At 33.4% G+C, this 19,436-nt stretch overlaps 2 protein-coding genes across 3 annotated transcripts in view; both read left to right on the forward strand.

The window, feature by feature from the left end:
* Positions 1-3,498: 3,498 nt before the first annotated feature.
* The window catches only part of LOC132050653 (probable galacturonosyltransferase-like 7), a 29,358-nt gene continuing 13,420 nt past the window's right edge, over positions 3,499-19,436 (forward strand). Inside the window, exons 1-3 of one of the 2 annotated variants that reach the window (XM_059442009.1) lie at positions 3,499-4,264; positions 5,830-6,184; positions 7,399-7,723. In XM_059442009.1, the coding sequence (XP_059297992.1) occupies positions 3,592-4,264; positions 5,830-6,173 (1,017 nt within the window). In that variant the 5' untranslated portion in view covers positions 3,499-3,591 and the 3' untranslated portion in view covers positions 6,174-6,184; positions 7,399-7,723. Of the gene's footprint in view, positions 4,265-5,829; positions 6,185-7,398; positions 7,724-19,436 lie in introns of those variants that run through there. The other variant, XR_009413490.1, reaches the window with a different exon arrangement.
* LOC132050654 (putative E3 ubiquitin-protein ligase RING1b) lies at positions 8,867-11,989 on the forward strand. Its single transcript, XM_059442011.1, has 6 exons — positions 8,867-9,455; positions 10,786-10,892; positions 10,992-11,041; positions 11,147-11,221; positions 11,391-11,624; positions 11,667-11,989. Exons 1-6 carry the CDS (start codon positions 8,960-8,962, stop codon positions 11,668-11,670), a joined length of 966 nt encoding a protein of 321 aa, XP_059297994.1. The 5' UTR covers positions 8,867-8,959; the 3' UTR covers positions 11,671-11,989.

A 19,436-nucleotide genomic window follows, 5' to 3' on the forward strand; every position in this document is an offset into this window, starting at 1 on the left:
TGATTGAACATAGCCCGGTTCGTGAAATCATGGGCGATTCAGTAATTTCTACATTGTTGTTAAATTTCATTCCCGTGGATTTCCATGAAATTTAACAAATGGCAAAATTAGCTTTGTTGGACAATTTCCATGAAATTTAACAAACAACAATTTCACATTGTTGTTAAATTTCGATCCATGATTGAACATAGCTCGGAAAGGAAGAAATTGCGACAGTTGTCCTTTAAATGGTAATTTCTTCAAATGGGTGGGGCAAGAGGAGCAGTTTTTTGGAGGAGGAATGCGAGGTGAAATGAAAAGAAGAAGAAGAAGGGGTTTATGATGAAATTGAATGTGTGTGTTAATGGAGGAAGAAAATGGGTTGAATGTTTGTGTGAAAATAAGCTCTTTATGATTGATGATTAAATTGAATGTGTGTGTTAATGGAGGAAGAAAATGAGTTGAATGTGTGTGTGTTAGTGGAGGAAGAAAATGAGTTGAAGGATTTCTTGAAATGAAGAATAAGAAGAAAGGTTTAGTGATGAAGAAGACAAAATTAATGGAGGGTTTAATGGTTAATTAGTGTAAATATAATTAATAAAAGAAAAATTAAATGAAAAAAAGAAAGGAAAAGTGGCAGTGATGTGGCACTGACGTGGCACCAATGTGGCGGAGTGTAATCAACACTCTCCCATATTAATATCGCATCAATTTTTTTGGTGCCACGTAAGCCAAAAAATGGTACAAAAATATAGAAAAATAAGGCCGGGGTAATAGTCACTCCGCAAATTGGTCATAATTAATCCGAGATACGTTGGGGTTTTTTTTTTATGTATTTTCCTAATATAAAAAGTTTCGATGCCCCCTAACTAGGTGATGTTGACCTCTCGCGCCTAGAATACTATTTATCTTTTTTCTCTTTTTTTTGAAATTTTTCTCAAATGATAAAATGACAAAAAGTATACATAATTCATTTATTTTCCACTTCCCATATTTAAAAGTCTTTGCAGGAATTAATTACTTGTAGTTATGTAGCATTATACTGGAGAATTGCAAACATCATCAGCTTCCAATTAGTACTAATCGTGCCTGCCTCCATCATCTGACAGTTATCTTGTAATTACTACACACTACATAGTAAACATCAATTATAGGCATGCCGTTATCTTATGTGTGGTAAACACCAATCAAAGCTTTGTCACCAACGATCCTTTTATCCCTATAAATTCACAACCCCTAACCTCAATCATTCTACCATTTCAATTTTCTTCCTTCTATACTTGCACGTAGACGGTAGACTCATAACTGGTCATTGTTTTTCTGCCAAATTAGTGATGGCCCAAGCTGACATTCTCAAGGTAATCTGGATTAATGTTGTGTTGTCGTTAAACTTCGTCTCAAGAGCTTTACAGAAAAATGCAGTAATTTGTTTGGTTGGAGATTTATGAGCTTTTTTGTTGGGGTAGAATATGTAATTCAGATTTATTCTTTTGACAATATATATTTTTATGGTAAAAGTTATTGATATTAAAAATAATTAGATTCTTTGTACGAATCTGTTTGTTCTTACCCTCTAATAAATTTGTCTAATAACACTACCATCCTTCAGTGTTAATTGGAGATTATGAGCAGAATTTGCTTTATTTTTTTTTCCTCCTCTTTTTTCAAAATATGAGCAAACCTCATTTCCGTAGTTGTCTATTTATTGTTTTTAAGCACATCCATGACTGAAATCTTTAACAATAACGCACTAGGATAAAAGTCAAATTGAATGTTGATTACGATCACACTCAAGTTATTAAATAGAGAGCAATTTTACATGTAATTGAGGTACACAAAGAGTGAGAAAAATAAGGATTTGATAAAAAGCCAAAAATATGTATGACTGAAGTACGTACGTGCAATTTTGAAAGATCAAATAGGGTTATACAGAAAATTTTATTGTAAGAAAGGCAAAAAGTTAAAGGAAAAATTGAATAAGATAAATAGTTATAGAAGAGAAAATATAACCATAGTTGTGACGTTATATTTTTAGTTATTTTTCTATTTATTTTTTTGTGTATGTTCTTTATCTATTAGTTTTATTATAATTTTTATTTTCGAGGAATAGAAAATAATGTCAATTTTATTATGTAATAAGTGTCAACGATTAATTAACATAGTACTAAGAGAGCCTTGAGAGCGAGAAGGAAAAAGCGTGCATCACCACATCTTTACATCCCCATATTTTTATATCACTATCTTTTTCTCTTTTTCATTATTTTTTATTTCCTCTTTTCTTAATCAGGTTCACGTATATTAAGTCAAATGACTGATCATATTTGGTTTGGAACTTTGAGAAACATTCTTTCTATAATTCTATCAAAGAATTTCATGTACGATGCATGTTAAAGATTGAGTTTCCTTTCATTAAGAATTAAGACATTATTAGATAGATCTATTTTGACTTATTTTTCTTAATCGCGCGAAGCGCGAGCAAGTACACTAGTTGTAGTAATCAGATGCAAGCTCCTTTTCGGACAGATTCTTCCTTTCACTTCTCAGCCTATATATAGAGGGGATTAGTAGTCGTTTTCCGTTGTTGTTCCTTCTCTAAAGGTAAGTTATTACGCGTTACTTACCCGTCTAATACTGAAACTCTCTGTTCCTTTTCTAAAGGTAAGTTTTCACGTATAACTAACAATGCAATATTTAGAGACGGATGAAGCATTGCAACATTAGGTTCATATCAACCCAGTACTTACGGTGGGAGCATAAATTTATGCATAAAAATCCACTAAATTGAACCCCTATTTTTAAAAATAAAATAGAATCATTGCTAGGAATTTTTACATATGCACTTAGCAGTTTTGGTCCTTTAAATTCGCTAAAAATTAACACTTTTAGTTTCTATAAAATACCACCGAGCTCTTTAGTTGGATTTGACGGAAATCATGGAAAAATTAATAATATAAATTATATAAATTGCATTGATAATGAGGCCAAGAGATCTTTTTCCTCTAAAATTTTACATTATCAATATACATAAGGTAAATTATCCTCCAACTACACCTTCTGCTGGATAAATCCCGGCATCTATATGATAATGTACCTATAATTGGGAAATACTATGCAATTGGCGGCTACATATAAAAGCCTTTGCCTCCAAAAATAACGACAAATTCAGTTATGTAACCCTCCACTTTACTTCACCTTCTCTAAATAAACAGAAAGAATAACAGAAACAAAACACATTTCTCAAACAATTACAATTTCACCCATTCACAAATCTGGCAGAAATTCACGAAACTCTAGCATTCCTCTTTCTTTTTAATTCTTCACTACAAAACAGTCGTTACAATTTTAAAATGCTTTGGATTGTGAAATTCTCAACCTTTTTCCCAATTACAAGTTTAAATGTGCTTAGTCAAATATCACAAGAATTAAAATTAAAATTTGTCAATAATTGAGGGACCAAAAATGTAATTAACTATGAAAACCATTGCCTCCAAAAATAACTACAAATTCAGTTACGTAACTCTGCACTTTGCTTCACCTTCTTCAAATAAACACAACAGAAACAAAACACATAATAAACAATTACAATTACAATTTCACCCATTTCCAGTAAAAATGCTTTGGATTATGAGATTCTCAACATTTTTTACCGCAACAATGTTAATAATCGTCTTTTTTTCACCCACCGAAGCGATAAAATCATCTCAGCCTCACTTCTCGTATCGTAAATCCTCTATTTTCCGCAATGCACCTGATTGCACCACCTCAACAAAAACCGCGAAATCCGATTCATTTATTCATATATCAATCACACTCGATATCGAGTATCTTCGTGGATCAATCGCAGCCGTACATTCAATTCTACGCAATTCTAGATGTCCAGAAAACATATTTTTCCACTTTTTGGTCTCAAATACAAATCTCAAACCCCTAATTCATTGCATTTTCCCTAAATTGAAGTTCAATGTGTATTATTTCAATCCAAAAAAAGTGCAAAACATGATTTCAAGTTCTATAAGGGATGCACTTGAACAACCGCTCAATTACGTTAGAAATTACTTAGCTGATCTTCTAGAAGATTCTATTCATAGAGTTATATACTTAGATTCAGATTTGATTGTTATTGATGATATTTTTAAGCTCTGGAAAACGGATTTGGGGAATAAGACAATCGGAGCTCCGGAATATTGTCATGCGGATTTTACGGCGTATTTCACGGCCAGATTCTGGTCGGATCCCAGGTTTTCCGGCGTATTCGACGGACGGAATCCTTGTTACTTCAACACAGGTAAAATGGGCTAAAAACTAACCCGCCAAATTGTAATTAAATTTTTTAAATTCCTTATTTGTTTTTTCTTATAATTTGTTTTTTTTCCAATTATGAAGATATATACATTTTTTAAAATATACAACTTTTTAAAATAACGTAATCCATTAAATAATGGGAGAAATGATTATTTGAACCTTTATAATTTTTTTTTTTTTTAGTTTTATAACACTTTTACTAGAAATCTTTATTTTTTATACATTATAGATCTGAAAAAATTCAAAATCAGGAGAGGTCGAAGATGTTTATTTTCTCTAAATACGATGCTTCCTCCGCCCCGATTTATGTAGCATTGTTGATATTTCGAGAGTCAATCAAGTTTTTTCTTATTGATTTTTTTTTAGATGTCTTTTAAATATTTTAAGTTGTTAATTATTACTCCATTCGTTTCAATTTATGTGAACTTTTTCGGAGTACAAAGGTCAAACTTTATAACTGTAGCTGTAAATTTTGACAGAGATTTTTGAAATTTATAAAAATAAAATTTATATATTTAGATACTACATAAAAAGTACTATAACTCATGATAATTTGCAATTCAAATCATTTCGAAAAATATAAGGAAAACGTGGTCAAAAAATCACCTCGTAGACTCAAATAGTAATAGGTTCACGTAAATTGAAACAGAGGGAGTATGATTTATAGCACATCTTACGTAATATCCAACTATATAAATTTTATTTAAAAACTTAAAGCTTTTGTGTCCGGATTCACAGTCAAAGTTGAGAAGTTTGAATATCGAAATTTCAACAATGCTATATAAATTGGGACAGAGGGAGTATTATACAAAATTATATACATTGCATTATACATAAGTCATAATGTATCAACCTTCTATAAAGTATATAAAAAGTGTTTATACACAAATAAGTTAGAAAATTAGGTGTTTATACACAAAATATGGAATCCTCCTCTCTGTAACTCCCTTTTTCTCTCTTTGCTACTCGTAAGTTTTAAGAAGTTATATCTTTTTTATGTTTCCTTCAATTCTTGAAAAATTTCTGTTGTTTACTGTTTTTGTTTGCTTCAATTGTTGCTTCTTGCTTATCATTTTTGTATCCAGATGTTGTGGTTTTGCTTCTTTGAGCATTGCATTGCAAGTGTAACTCCATCCTTATGCCCTAAGTTAAAAAAAAAAAAAAATTACTATTACCTCCGTTCCAAAAAGATTGTCTTACTTTTCTTATTAGTTTGTCCTAAAAAAATTGATACATTTTTATATTTAGAAACAATTTAACTTAATGAGATAATTTATAATCATACAAATATTTAAGGCTTGTTTTGAATCACACATTTCAAAAGTCTTTCTTTATTTCTTAAATTTCGTGTCTAAGTTAAAATAAGAAAATCTTTTTGGAATGGAGCGAGTACTATTTATGTTTTCTAGTTGTTTCTTTCTATTATGGCCCGTAGCTTATCATTTTTGGATTCCATGTTGTGGATGTCTGTGTAACTCTCTTCCTCTCTTTCTTTGTCACACGCCAATATATTATGAGCTGATCATGCTTTTATGGGCTGAAACACAGGGGTTATGATTATAGATCTGAAGAAATGGAGGCGGGTCGGGTACACGAAACGGATAGAGAAATGGATGGATATCCAGAAAAGGATCCGGATTTATGAACTTGGTTCATTACCGCCTTTTTTACTGATTTTCGCGGGACACGTGGCGCCAATAGAGCACAGATGGAACCAACATGGTTTAGGTGGTGATAATGTGAAGGGAAGTTGCCGTGACTTACATGCGGGTCCAGTTAGTCTACTTCACTGGAGCGGGTCAGGCAAACCGTGGACCCGGCTCGATTCGAAGAACCCGTGTCCTATTGATTTTCAATGGGCTCAATATGATTTGTATACACATTTAAGGTGAAATTCGTACAGGTAAATTCTTCAATGTGACTAATTCTACTCAATTTTTTACCCCTTATATTCTTGTTTTTCTAAAGTGAAAAAGAAATTGATGAACATATGATGCATAAGTGGAGGCGATTTGCACTGAATTCTATTTGATCATATATTTTACCCTAAAATAATATTTTTGAGTTCAATTTTATTGTAGTGATGTTTGTGTTTGTTCTTTTATTCTCTTTTAAGTCGTAATAATATGTATAATCTGTTGCATTTGTCAATATGGCATTGTGTATGTTAAAAAATAATTAGTATAATCTGTTGCATCTATTGAGTTTTGTTAACTCCTTTTTTGTCCAGTTATTCACAGTTGGTATTTACTGACTCAGTTAAATTATTTGAGGGTTTAAAATAATTTCTTATTAAGAATTTTTCATTTTCAAAACTCGAACCTCAAACGTCTAATTAATGATGGCGGATGCAGAAGGCAACCTTCAAAATTGATCAATCAGTATTTAATAAGCACGAACTTGGCCAAACAGACTATTATACAAACCTAAGTATCATTCCAGCAATATTAATATTAGACTTATATAGATTATATAGACTTATACTTGAAAATGATCAATTAAATGGATGGATATCCAGAAGAGGATCCGGATACATGAACTCGATTCAAAGAATCCTTGTCCAATTGATTTTCAGTGGGCTCAGTATGACTTGTATACACATTCAACCTGAATTTTGTACAATCTATTCAATTTTTTGAGCAGGTATACTCTTTCAAAGTGACTAATTATACTCATTCTTTTCTTCAAAAGTGAAAAAGAAATTGATGAACATAAAGTGGAATAAAGGAAAATATTTCTAGCAATGTTGAGTTCAATTTTATTGTAGTGATGTTTGTGCTTGTTTTTTTTAATTCCAGAGTTAATAATTATGTTACATGTGTTCAGAAGTATCTACTGAATTTTATTGTCTTTGCTATTGGGAATCATTTTGCAAGAAAAATAAGATATATAGATTAAAGATGAATAGTCATATCAGTAAGTTGGGGAGTATTTTAATGAAAATTTTGAGTATTAGAGATTAATAATAATATTTAATTGTCAGTTGAGGCAAGTAATACGAAATTAAACGTTAAGATGGTTATAAGAAAATAATTTCACTTGATGGAATCCACTTTTCATAAAAGAACAACTTCTATCATATTAAACACTAAAAATCGATTTCCTATTGATTTTCAGTGGGCACCCTATGATTTGTATACACATTCAGTGTGAATTCGTTACAATCGATTCAATTTTTTTCACAGGTACATTCTTCTATGTGACTAATTCTACTCAAATTTTTTCATTCTATTCTTGTTTTCCTTCAGTTTCAGAAGTGACCAAAAAAAAATAAAAAATTGATGAACATATTATGCGTAAGTGGAGGCGATTTGCATTGAACTCTATTAATCATGCAGCTTGTACTAAAGGGATTGAGTTCAATTTCATTGATGTGACGTTTATGCTTGTATTTTTATTCCTTTTTTAGTCGTAATAATTAGTACGGAATAATGCATTGTGTATTAATACAGTCACTTAAAAAGATTAAAAATAACTTATCGTAGTTATAAATAGATAAGCTTTCTATTTTGAGATCACAAACAATGGATTTCTTCTAACCTCTTTCTTTTAATTTTGAGTCTCTTAACTCATTTTTTTGTTTAGTTATCTACATTCGGTATTTATTGACTCGATTGTTCGGATTTGCATTGTCTAGGACGTTGAAGATTTAAGTGCAGGCTCTGAGTAAGAACTTTTAATTAAAGGGGATCAAGCAGAAATATATCTAATTAATGATTGTAATCTGACCCCTTTTTGTAGGGGCCTTCTAGATGCTAGCACAAGCATGTCCCGAGCTTATTTAAACAGACTTATACAAGCTTAAGTATCAGTTGTGTCAATTCAAGTAGCACTATTAGACTTATATAAATTAATAGCGAAGTAGAATAAGATACGAAACAATCGATTAAAATTTTTGATAGGCGATGCTTCCACTTTAATTAATATTATGCGACCCAAAGTCAAATTTGATCGAATCAATAAAATTCCAATATTGAATGGGAATTTCTCGAACCAAAAGTCCAAAGGGAAGACATGACGAATCAACTTACCGTGGACCCAATTATTATTCCCCTTTATGTAGAAAAGTTAAATGTTTGCTTATATCGAAATGCAAATCATTACTCACCAGTGATTTAAAGATCAGTCAGATGCTATCTCATGAAGTTGGTTATAGTTGACGAAGGATATAAAAAGAAAAAGAACTTAAAGAATTTGAAAAAAAAAAAAAAAGAAGAAAAGAATTCCTCCCTCACGCGTACAATAATTTACCGCCAAAGGATATGGGGTAGCGGATGAGATTACTCCTCCCTTAATTAGAGATTTTGAATTCTCGTTTTGGGTATGAAAAAATCCTTGGTAAGGAATTCTTTCCCCAAATGAGGCTCTACACAACACGAATCCGAATATATAATCGAGCTCCAATACGGATACCGAATACCTAGCGGGGCCAAAGCCGGGTAATTACTTTTAGTCAAGGGGGTATCTTGTGTGCTTTTCCCACCCAAAAAAAAGAAGACAATTTCCACAAAAAAAAACCCCACTGAACTCTTTCAACTTCTTAATAAAGAACGAACCTTTTTTTCACTTTTTTCCAATAAGGTAGAAAGCACCATTTCTTTTCCCTCAATTTTCCATTCACACTACAACTAAAAATCCACCATCATTTCCCTTTTCTATTTCTTTCAACTTTGCTGCCATGGCAGACTTGCCCGAGTCTAGCACTAGTACTGAACAGCCGTATCCATATGCTTATCACTATGTCAACGGTCTTCTCAGTTTCATTGAATTCACTGATGGTTCTTGTCAAACCCCATATGCTTATCATTATGATCTTAACACTTTAGGCCCTTATTTTATCGAGTTGAAAGATGGCTCTATTATCTCAGACACTGTTTGTTCACCATACGTTTTACTGAAACGTAGCTTTGAATCAGTTGAAGAAATAGAAAATGCATTCATTAGTAATTTGAATTCATGGGAAGTGTCATCTGATGGTGGTTACAATTGGGATGATGATGATGATGATGATGATGATGGAGGAGTTTGTTTTAATTGGGACAGGGATTTTCCTGAACTTGGAGGAGTTTGTTTCAATTGGGACGTGGATTTTCCTGAACTTAAAGCTGGTGAAAATGATAATGTGGTTCAAGGGTTTGAAGAAAGTCCTCAAAGGGATGCTAATACCTGTCAAGGTAATAAATACCACAAGTTTAATTTTGTAATTGCTGATTCACATTTCTTGGGAACGGTGGGATAGGTATGAGGAAGATAACTTTGGCGTAACTGGTAAAGTTGCTGGAGGAGATCACGGGTTTGGGCCGTGGAAATGGTCTCTTGCAGAAATGCTGGGTAAGACTGCATACAATAGACACTTGTGGTTCAGTCCTTCCTTGAACCCCACGCATAGCGAGAACTTAGGCACTGGGATTTTATTTATTTATTTATTTATTTTTTTGGGTGGGATAGGTTTGAGGAGAGGTAAAGGTAGGCAAGGAAGAGGTGATTAGACCGGGAAGAATAGGTGAGCATGGAGATCGAGGATTAGATTAGGATAGACAATTAGTGGGTCGAGTGTTTTCTTCCTTTCCTGTGGTAGAGCGGGATTCTAGTCTGAAGCATCCTTCTTGCTTACCTATAGGTCTTAGACTCGAGGGGATTGATATTTGACAAACTATCTTGAACAATGGATAGTGGGTCGAGTGTTTTGAAGAGTCTTCCTGTGCCGCTCTGGTAGAGCGGCCTCAGAAAGCGAAATACTTCTAGTCAGGAAGCATCTATCTATTTCCTTACTAGTATTATTATTTTTATGGAAGCATTATCTTACTCTTCGATTTTATTACTATTGTTGTTTCATTTACTTCCTTACTAGTATTATTATTTTATGGAAGCATTATCTTATTCTTCGATTTTATTTACTACTGTTGTTTCATTTACTTTGGCTATTTGCACTATTTTGCTGTCAGTACTTTTATTTCTTCAATATTTACACCATAGCTTCTTACGCTTGTACTTCTTTCAAACCTGTGTTGAAAATGTTTTTTTTTTTTTTTTTTTGAGCTGAGGTCTATTGGAAACAACCTCTCTACCCCACAAGAGTAGGGCCGTAGGGGTAAGGTCTTCATATACTTCACCCTCCCCAGACCCCACTTGTGGGACTATACTGGGTATGCTGTTGTTGGTGGTTGTGGTGAGTTAGCAATTCTATTATGCAAATAATAAAGTTCGCAACAACCACCATACATAACAGTTACAAGTAGTAAATACTACAATAACTACACTTCAATCCGAACTAGTTGAGTCCATTGTATGAATTTTTAATCTCCTTTTTGTTTGATTTGGACCTATATGCATTTCGATACTCAACAACTTGAGATAAATTTAGGGTTCTCTAACATCAAAGATTCTCTAGATTTTCTTCTTGTATAGAAATAGTAGACTTTTGCCCAATGTTTAGTGTACCAATAAGACAAGTTTAGTCTCACCATGTTACGGGTATTAAATAATTTCCGTTTCACCATCTAGCAGAAACAGAGCCAAAACCCACTGGAAAAGCAGATGAGAAAAGAATTGAAGTGTCAGAAGAACGAATTCCGTGCATGGATCGAATTCGTGAAGAGCTTTCTTGTGCTGTAAGAGTCTTAGCTCATTCTTGGATCTTAGTGACCTTTTTCATCTATCAGTAAAGTGATTTTTCATCATCTATTAGCGTTGTTCAATTGTATTTGCAGATTTGTTTGGAGATTTGTTTTGAACCCAGTACCACTTCTTGTGGACACAGGTACAATCTAAACGGAAATCTTCATGAACTCAAATTCATACAGCACTAACTTTAGAGGTTCTCAATAATTGGGTTCTGACTTATTTGGTTCAATCATGTTTATAGTTTCTGTGGGGAGTGTCTGAGATCTGCTGCTGATATATGCGGGACGCGATGCCCCAAGTGCAGGCAGCTTACCAGGTATCTTTAGAATTTTCTTACCAAAGCTGGAGTAATCTTATTAATAAGAAAAAGGCTTAGACTTTGTACTTCTATTTGAGTTGGGTGAGAATGGCCTCATCTATAATTTTACGTTTTTCAGAAAAAAGGTTTTTATTTGAGGCTTGATCATCCTGCGCTTGATTTGCAGCGACGGAAGATCTTGCGCTGTAAACACAGGCCTTTGGAATACAATTCAACTACTATTTCCTAAAGAAGTAGAAGCTAGAAAAGCAGCTGTAAATGATGGAGAAGCTGAGCATCAAAGTTCAGTAAGAATTGCTGGTCATACTAATATTTCAAGAAGCAGAACTGCATCTAGCGCTCGAAGTCAAAGAAGGAATTTTCACTCTTCGAGAATACGAGGTTTTTTCAGGACAGGGAGATATTTACCAAATCAAGATGATGATGCTGCATCGGGATGGGAATAGTTACCAAATCAAGATGATGATGCTGCATTGGCATGGCAACTGCAGAGAGAGGATTTCATGTAGAACTTTAGGACAGACAGAATTTGAGGGTCGTGGCTCTTAAGGTTTCTAAATTTTCTTATACTTCAAACGAGGCTAACCTCAGAGTGCATCGTTGACCAGTCCAGGAGAATCAAGGAAGCAGTGGATTTCTTGTGAATCTTTTCCCCTTAATTTTGACTCAGTTCTGTTTGCTTTGCGGCTTTACATGGCGATCTCTACCTTCTGTGTTTTATTTAGGAATTTATGAACGAATATTACTTGTAAAAGATATTATAAACTAAAGCCTCTTCTTGCTCAGTTTGATCAACACTCTCCTACTAAACTGCTCATGACAATTATTTGGAGGATGATCTGATACCAACAAGAATTTTCATGTACTACTAACAAGTCTTAAGAGAGAAGTTGGTGGGGGAAGATAGGGCAGAGCTACCCTTGGCCTAGGGTAGTCAGTTGAACACCCTTCACTGAAAATTATACTGTGTATATAGGTACAAAATTACCTGTTACAGATGTATATTAAATCTTGAACACCATTGACGCAACTGAGATAAGGTATCCCAGAGAAGGGTGTTCAATGTGAGTCGAAAGTCTAGGTTCTTTCCCGGCATTCTACATTAGCCTACTTTTTACTCTTTAAAATAGACCAACAGATTTATTTTTTAAAACAGACCAAAGCAATGAGTTTGCTTGACATGTTTTTAATAAGTTAAGTTTGGTAATTCTCATAAACAACCCCCAAAGTAAGTCAGAAATCGGAAGTGAAGAAGAATGCTCAGTGCCGCCCTATCTCAACCGCTGAAGCTGGTTGCCTGGTTCGACTCTCTTCTCTGTTTTCTCCTTTTTTTCTTCTTCTTTTGTTTCTTCAGAGTTCCAATAAAACTGATTTGTGTTTGGATTTTGCTTTACTGATTGCCTGGTCTGGACTGATTTTCTCTGTGGACTTTTTTTCTACAGACATTGCCTTGCTTGAATACGAGGACTATATTTTCTCCTCTAATTGTATGCTTTAATACTTCTTCACCACCTCTTTGGGCTTCTAATTTGTGGTTTCCATATCTAGTTTTCTTGACGTGAGCTATTTTGTGGACATTGTTTTATGCATCCATAATGGAGTAGCATTTTTCTTCACATTACTTTGTCTTTTCTCAGTGTCGTTTCTTCTTTTTTGAACTGTTTCCATTTGCTTTTATTTAGCCGAGGGTCTACCGGAACAGCCTCTCTACCTTCTAAGGTAGGGGTAAGGTATGCGCACACTCTACCCCCTAAACCCCACTAGTGGGATTACACTGGGTATTATGTTGTTGTTGTACTTCGTCATTTCTCCAATCTACCTTCCAAAGTATTATATTTTGTTTGAGTCAGGAAAGTTCTTTTGCTGGCGCTGAAGTGAACTTTAAGCCTCTGTTATGAAAGGTGGAAAAATAGTGTAAAAAGGTGAGAGTTAGTTTTTCTCTTACCTATAATTTTCTCTGTTAACACTGCAGAATCAAGATTTATCCAAAGAAAGATACTTTTTTTCCCTTAGGATTCTTGATTTTTTCCCCTTAGGATTCTTGACTTTTCCAATGGGTTATGGGTATCTTATAATGAAACATTTCACTTTGGTGAAATCCTTCAATTTGACCATCTTTTCCAGATCTATCCTAATGCTCTCTAGCTCACACGTCTTCCTCTGCAAAGATTAAAATGAACTGTGTTGATGTGCTTTCAAGGGTATTTGTCAATTACCTCATGAGAACTTGACATGTTAAAACATGACATGGTTGCTACATGGCTTACCTTTGGTAAATTAAGAATCCCATCATTGCTGAAAATTGTTCATTGCACATGGACTTTGATTTAGCTGCCAGGTGATGCAGATAGGCTCTTTTTTCCCTTAAAAGTAGTGAGCGTAGTTTGAAGATATATGACCTTTCTATATGTTGAGAGTTATTGACTGAGCGACAATGTAACTCAATTCATTTACGATCATAAGTTAAATACCGATCCTTAAGAAGATCATCCAGTGAAAATACTTGTTATATGCACCGTAAGGTCTTTTTTCCTATGCGATTCTTTAAATTTTGTTTTGTTTAGTGGACTAAATTTAAGAGTAGTTCGATGAAGTTTCTCTTTGTACACAAATTTAGTCCGGTGGGCTAATAGGAACAGAGTTCAAAGAGTGACCTCAAAGATGGTCATTTGTGCAAATGCCATGCATGACAAAAGAGCACAGCCCTGAACATTACTCCACTATGAAAATGTAATAGAGTTTTACTGGGTTCTAAGTTAATATTTTATACATATTCATTGAATTTTTAAGATAAATATAAAGTTTGAACCAAACCTATTTTGGATTTAAGCGAACCCGTAACCGGAGGGCTAGGCTCCGCTCCTTGCATATGAAAAGGGACCCTGATGAGGAAACTTGTTTATAGAGCAAGAAAAAGATTATCCTCATACTGTGAAATGGGGAAGGTTGTTGCCGGGGGGCCCGCACTATTTTATATAAAATCTTAGTACAAGTATCTTCTCTCATCATTTGCCTCCACTGCGTGCTTCATTTCCAAGTGAAATGCCATGTTGTTCTTCATATACCAGACACATTTCTGTGGCACTGCCAAACTATTGCTAAGCACAAAAAAAAAAAAAAAAAAAGTGTAAAAACACAACTCTGGTAAATTCATTGGGAGTTAGTCCATATGCATGCACTAATAATAATAGATATCGATGATTCCTACGGTCGACTTAAACTCGTTTAGGATTGAGGTTTAAATCCTTGATCTAAAGTTGGTACCAAAACCATATTGACTCTTTAACCTTATTGTTGTTTAGGGAGGACAACTCTCAAGGGGTGTGATACAATGGATGAGATTCATCCACACTTAATTAAGCATCTCAGGTTGGTGTCTGGAGAATGAATAACCACTTGATATGAAGCACGCCTCCGTTTAATAAGTCATACATGGTATGTAACTTGATTAGTCATGCCAGTGAATTTCGAATATTGAATGATTGCAAAAATAAAAATAAAAATAGGGAGGACAAGAATAAAAAAGAATAAAAAGACGAAAAAGACTAGGATTAGCGTAGCTTTTTTTGTAAAGTTGGGTACCAGTGTAGTACAAATATAAAGTTCTTCAAACTCTACCGAAAGGATTCAAAATATAAAGAAGTAAACATACGAAAAAGTCAGGACGATTTACCATCTACCATATATGCATATAGAATATTTTTGACTTTATATATATGATGTAATTTCTGATGAAGCGGATTCGGATGAACCCCTTGCGTCCCCTAGCTCCACCTATGAGGAAAATCACCGAGGAATGTGGTAGGATGGATCATGAAATCCCTTCACTCTTAACTAGGGGTTTCGAATTTGTGTCCAGAAAATAGGAAAACCCCTTATAGGCCTTGCGTTGCACGAATCTAGATATTAATCAACTAGTGGGTTATGTCTATCAGATGGTTATATATATATATATATATATATAAAATAAAAAATAAAAAACCTAGGATTAGTCTAGTTTTTTTAATTTTTTTTTATTTTTTTAAAAGTTGGGTATCCGAGAGTAGAGATATAAAGTTCTTCAAACTTCACCAAAATGTTGTTGACAGATCCTCGGAATTCGTCTTTTGCTTTAAGTCTTAATCTTTAATCAACTTTTTTTATTTCTTTCTTCCCAGTACTAGAACTCTAGTAGTTTGTTAGTGAAACTACCTCTAAAATAATTTATCCAAAGGTTGATATGCTTTATCAATTTACAAAAATTAAGGAAACAGAAGCATCAATATGATCTGATCTTTCTTTGAGAGTTTGATTAGTATTAAAAAATGAAAAAAAAAAAAACCTTGCTTGATGGTTTCAGACTTCCACGATTTAAAGAATATTTTGTGAAGCATTTTCGCATATCATTTCTGTATAAAAAGAGTGTCTAAAGATTCGGCTTAACTTTGCCATTTTGTGCTATGATATCTACTAAAGTTGTATAAATATTAAGTTTGGAACTTATTAACTGGAATGGTAAATGGTAAATGAATTTAATAACATGTTGAACTCATAAAATTCAAATCTTAAATGCGCCTCTACATACATGCTCATGCAAGCATTATACCAAAGAAGCTCAACAAAACCAAACTGATAGGAACACGAAAAGATCTAAAAAGCTCATCCTAGGCTTAATGTTTTCAAAAAAGATGGAGGTGTTTGTATCTCACATTGTTTAAGGAAATAAACTGTTAAGTAATATTTCTTTATCTATTTTTGAACAATAATTACTTCATGACTAGATTTAGTAGTTAAATAAGCTTCAATGTCTTTTTAACATACACTCCGGCTTCACTTTTTTTACCCGTTGACTTTTGAGTCAAACGGTCTTATGGAATTTACTCATTGGAAAATGGAAAGCTTATTGTTTACATGGGACATACTAATAGAAGCTTTTTTATACATGTATATATGTAGCTTGCTTTTGTGGCCAGTAGTACTCATGCAGCGCTATCTCCGGAGATTTACTGGAAAGTTAAATTGCCCAACACTCAAATCCCCAAAGTCATCAAGGATTTCCTTCCTCAACCAGGTATATCTTTAACTCTAGGGATATTGTTTTTATATTACATATAGCAGCAACAATAATTGCACCTGATCATTTTTAAATAAATTGAGGCCGATTATATAAATTCTCACTGGTCATGCATGTTTTACATTACACGAAGAACGTGATTTTCCAAGTGGACAAACCATATATTGACTAAATAAGCATTTCTAAAGGACTACAAACCAAAGCGAAAGGCACATATAGATGAATGGAAAAAGAAATCCCTATTGGTTCTACCTCCTTTTTTAATGAAGAGAATGAACCTTTACGGTCAGATGAATGAACCGTTGGAAGCTCATATGAGAGTTGGGTTGGCTACCCTAATTATGGCAAAATAATATCAACCAATTCATAATTTTAACTAATTGGGGAAGAATTTGAAAATTGAAAACCTGCTGGGCGAATTTTCCATGATGGTTTGTTAGTTTTAACTCCTATGGTACCTTTAACATATAATTCCATAAGTTACTGATTTATATGCAAACTCAAATAACTGATAGACCAAAGTTATCATAATAAAGGGACCAAAGCTTCATTTTTCACTTCTTTTATGTTTAGAACTATATATATCCCTAATTTTTTATTAGGCATATAAAGGGTACAGAGTTTTGAAGCAAACAATACAAAATTTTCAAGTAATAAAACAACATATCCGGAAGGTAATCTCACAACCTGTAAATTACAGGAGAATAGGATGTACGTAGATGTTACCTTACCTTAGTGAATACCACTCTTAAGTATATTCTTGAATTTGTTGCTTGATACACAATAAAACTGAAAAGTAGAACAAATGTAGAAACTCAGCTTAGTTTTGCGAGGTCGCAAAAAGTATAATTGAAACATCACAAAAAATAATTTATCGTATTTGTTTGTATAATATACTTCCGTTGTGATTCTACAGACATCAACGTTGCTCCTGAGCTAAAACAAGATAATACTAACACAAAGGATAAAGTGTACTATGGTTTAAGTCAATATGGTACTATTAGCTGGCATCGTACTGCTACCCTTGGGGTGCGCATCCTCGATTAATCTCTAAGTTTTTTCAAAATAAAATTAGATATAGGGATTCCATTTTCGAGTCCTCGCTTTCAGCAACTCTGAGTTCTACTTTGAGCTTGCACGGACCATTGTGAACTAGCATCTTATGTTTATTAGTACCTGGTAAATCAGATGCTATTTCAAAATGCACTTTGCCATTGAAGATTAACTGATGATGAATTTTCTCTAATCTAACTTATTCTGCATTTCTAGCCACCTGATTGTGATTGTTAAAATACTCATTACTGAGGCTCCTGATTTGTATCTATGTATGTCAAAGTCCTATACCAAATTACCAAAGCATATACTCTTACCGTTAATGGTAAAAAGACTTATATTATTGTTCATACAAGTCCTGTGGAGCTGCTAAGTCAAAATAAATTGTAAGTCTTAATTCTGTGCTTAACTTAGATGATCTTTCAATTGTACTTCTGTGTTAATGTCTGCTCTTGGGGTCTTGATATGCATTATTAAGGAGAGGGCAAGTATCAAAGAATCTTCCTTTGTTTTGCCTTTGTATTTTGTGTCCTGCATTCTGCATTTCTATCTACTGAAAGGTCTGGGAAATTTTATCATGAACTCTCGTTCTTTTTGCATTATCAAGTTGTTTGACTTTAAATGTGTTGTAAAACTAAATTTGTTGGATAGCTAACTGTGTAGATTTGGATAAAATTTGATTCTTTGAATCTAAATTTCTCATGTTATTATCAAGAATCATTCACATTTTACTCGTTCATAGCAATTTCTAAAAGATATGTGGGCTCTTCTTTTCCTTATCTTAGTTATTTGAAGTTATATAAATATTCCCTGTATGCACGCTTCCGATTGTCCTGGAACCAGTCCATATGCTCAGTCATATGCTGCTAATGGTTATAACAGTTGACTAAATGTGAAATGCTCAAGTGTAAGATGATTGATACTTCCTCTTTCTCTGTTTTTACCTATTACCAATTATTTGGGTATTGATGGTTGTAACTTCTTAAGTGTCTCACTGTTGCTTTTCTCATATGTTTGTAGAATCTGGCTCCTAAATTTTGTACGGTTCCGGTTCTGCACCAAAGCGCTGTCTAATGGCATCCTTGTTTGGAACAAAAAACAGATTTCACGGTTTCCACCATGTACGAAAATGTGGTCCTGAGATTTCCACCCATAAGGATATCACAAACAATGGGAGTCCGGAGCCTAAAGGGTATAAAAATACACGATATTTACCAAAAGGGGATGATCAAAAATTTATATACCAAAAGGGGTATTACTCGTGGGTGATTTACGATATACCCCAAAAAAAAAATTTCCGTCATTTGTAAAACCAATCAACAAAAAAAAAAAAAAAAATTAATTGTATAACGTGGGTTGATCCACGTTATACAATATATATTGTATAACGTGCGTGACGTCCATATACCTTCATATATTTGTAAAATATATTGTATGCATCCACGTTCGTTATATATCTTGTTTCCATCTGTTTTCTGTTTGTTCTAAGTGCTCAATTTTTTCTACTGTTTTAGCATCCACCATGTGCTGTCCATTACCATCTTGACACCTCTTCCTTTTTAATCTTTTAAACATTTATGTACCTTCACTTTCCTATAGTTTCTGACTTTATCACTCAATCTTATCTACCATCTTTGTGTGTTACAAATATTTTTGCATTCTCCATATATATATATATATATATATATATATATATATATATATATATATATATATATATATATAGAGAGAGAGAGAGAGAGAGAGAGAGAGGTAGGAGCTAAAATGACTTATTTTTGCGGCCATTAGCGCAAAATAGTATGCTTTTTTTTAATATCAAAATGGGTATTTCGTTGGATAACCAACGAAATACCCACACAATACTGTTCTGGTGCTGAATGAATTACTTGCATTTCGCTACATGTGTAGCGAAATGTAACATTTTTTTTTTTTTTTTTGCATTTCGTTCAGCAATTCACGAAATAGGCTTTTTTTTTTTTTGCAATTCGTGAAATTAATGAATAAACTGATTTTTTTTTTTTTTTTTCGCATTTCGTTAATTTATCAACGAAATAGGCTTTTTTTTTTTTTTTGCATTTCGTGAAATTAATGAAAGAAACTGATTTT

The sequence above is a fragment of the Lycium ferocissimum genome, chromosome 3 (assembly GCF_029784015.1).
Source record: "Lycium ferocissimum isolate CSIRO_LF1 chromosome 3, AGI_CSIRO_Lferr_CH_V1, whole genome shotgun sequence".
In the NCBI taxonomy this organism is placed as follows: Eukaryota; Viridiplantae; Streptophyta; class Magnoliopsida; order Solanales; family Solanaceae; genus Lycium; species Lycium ferocissimum.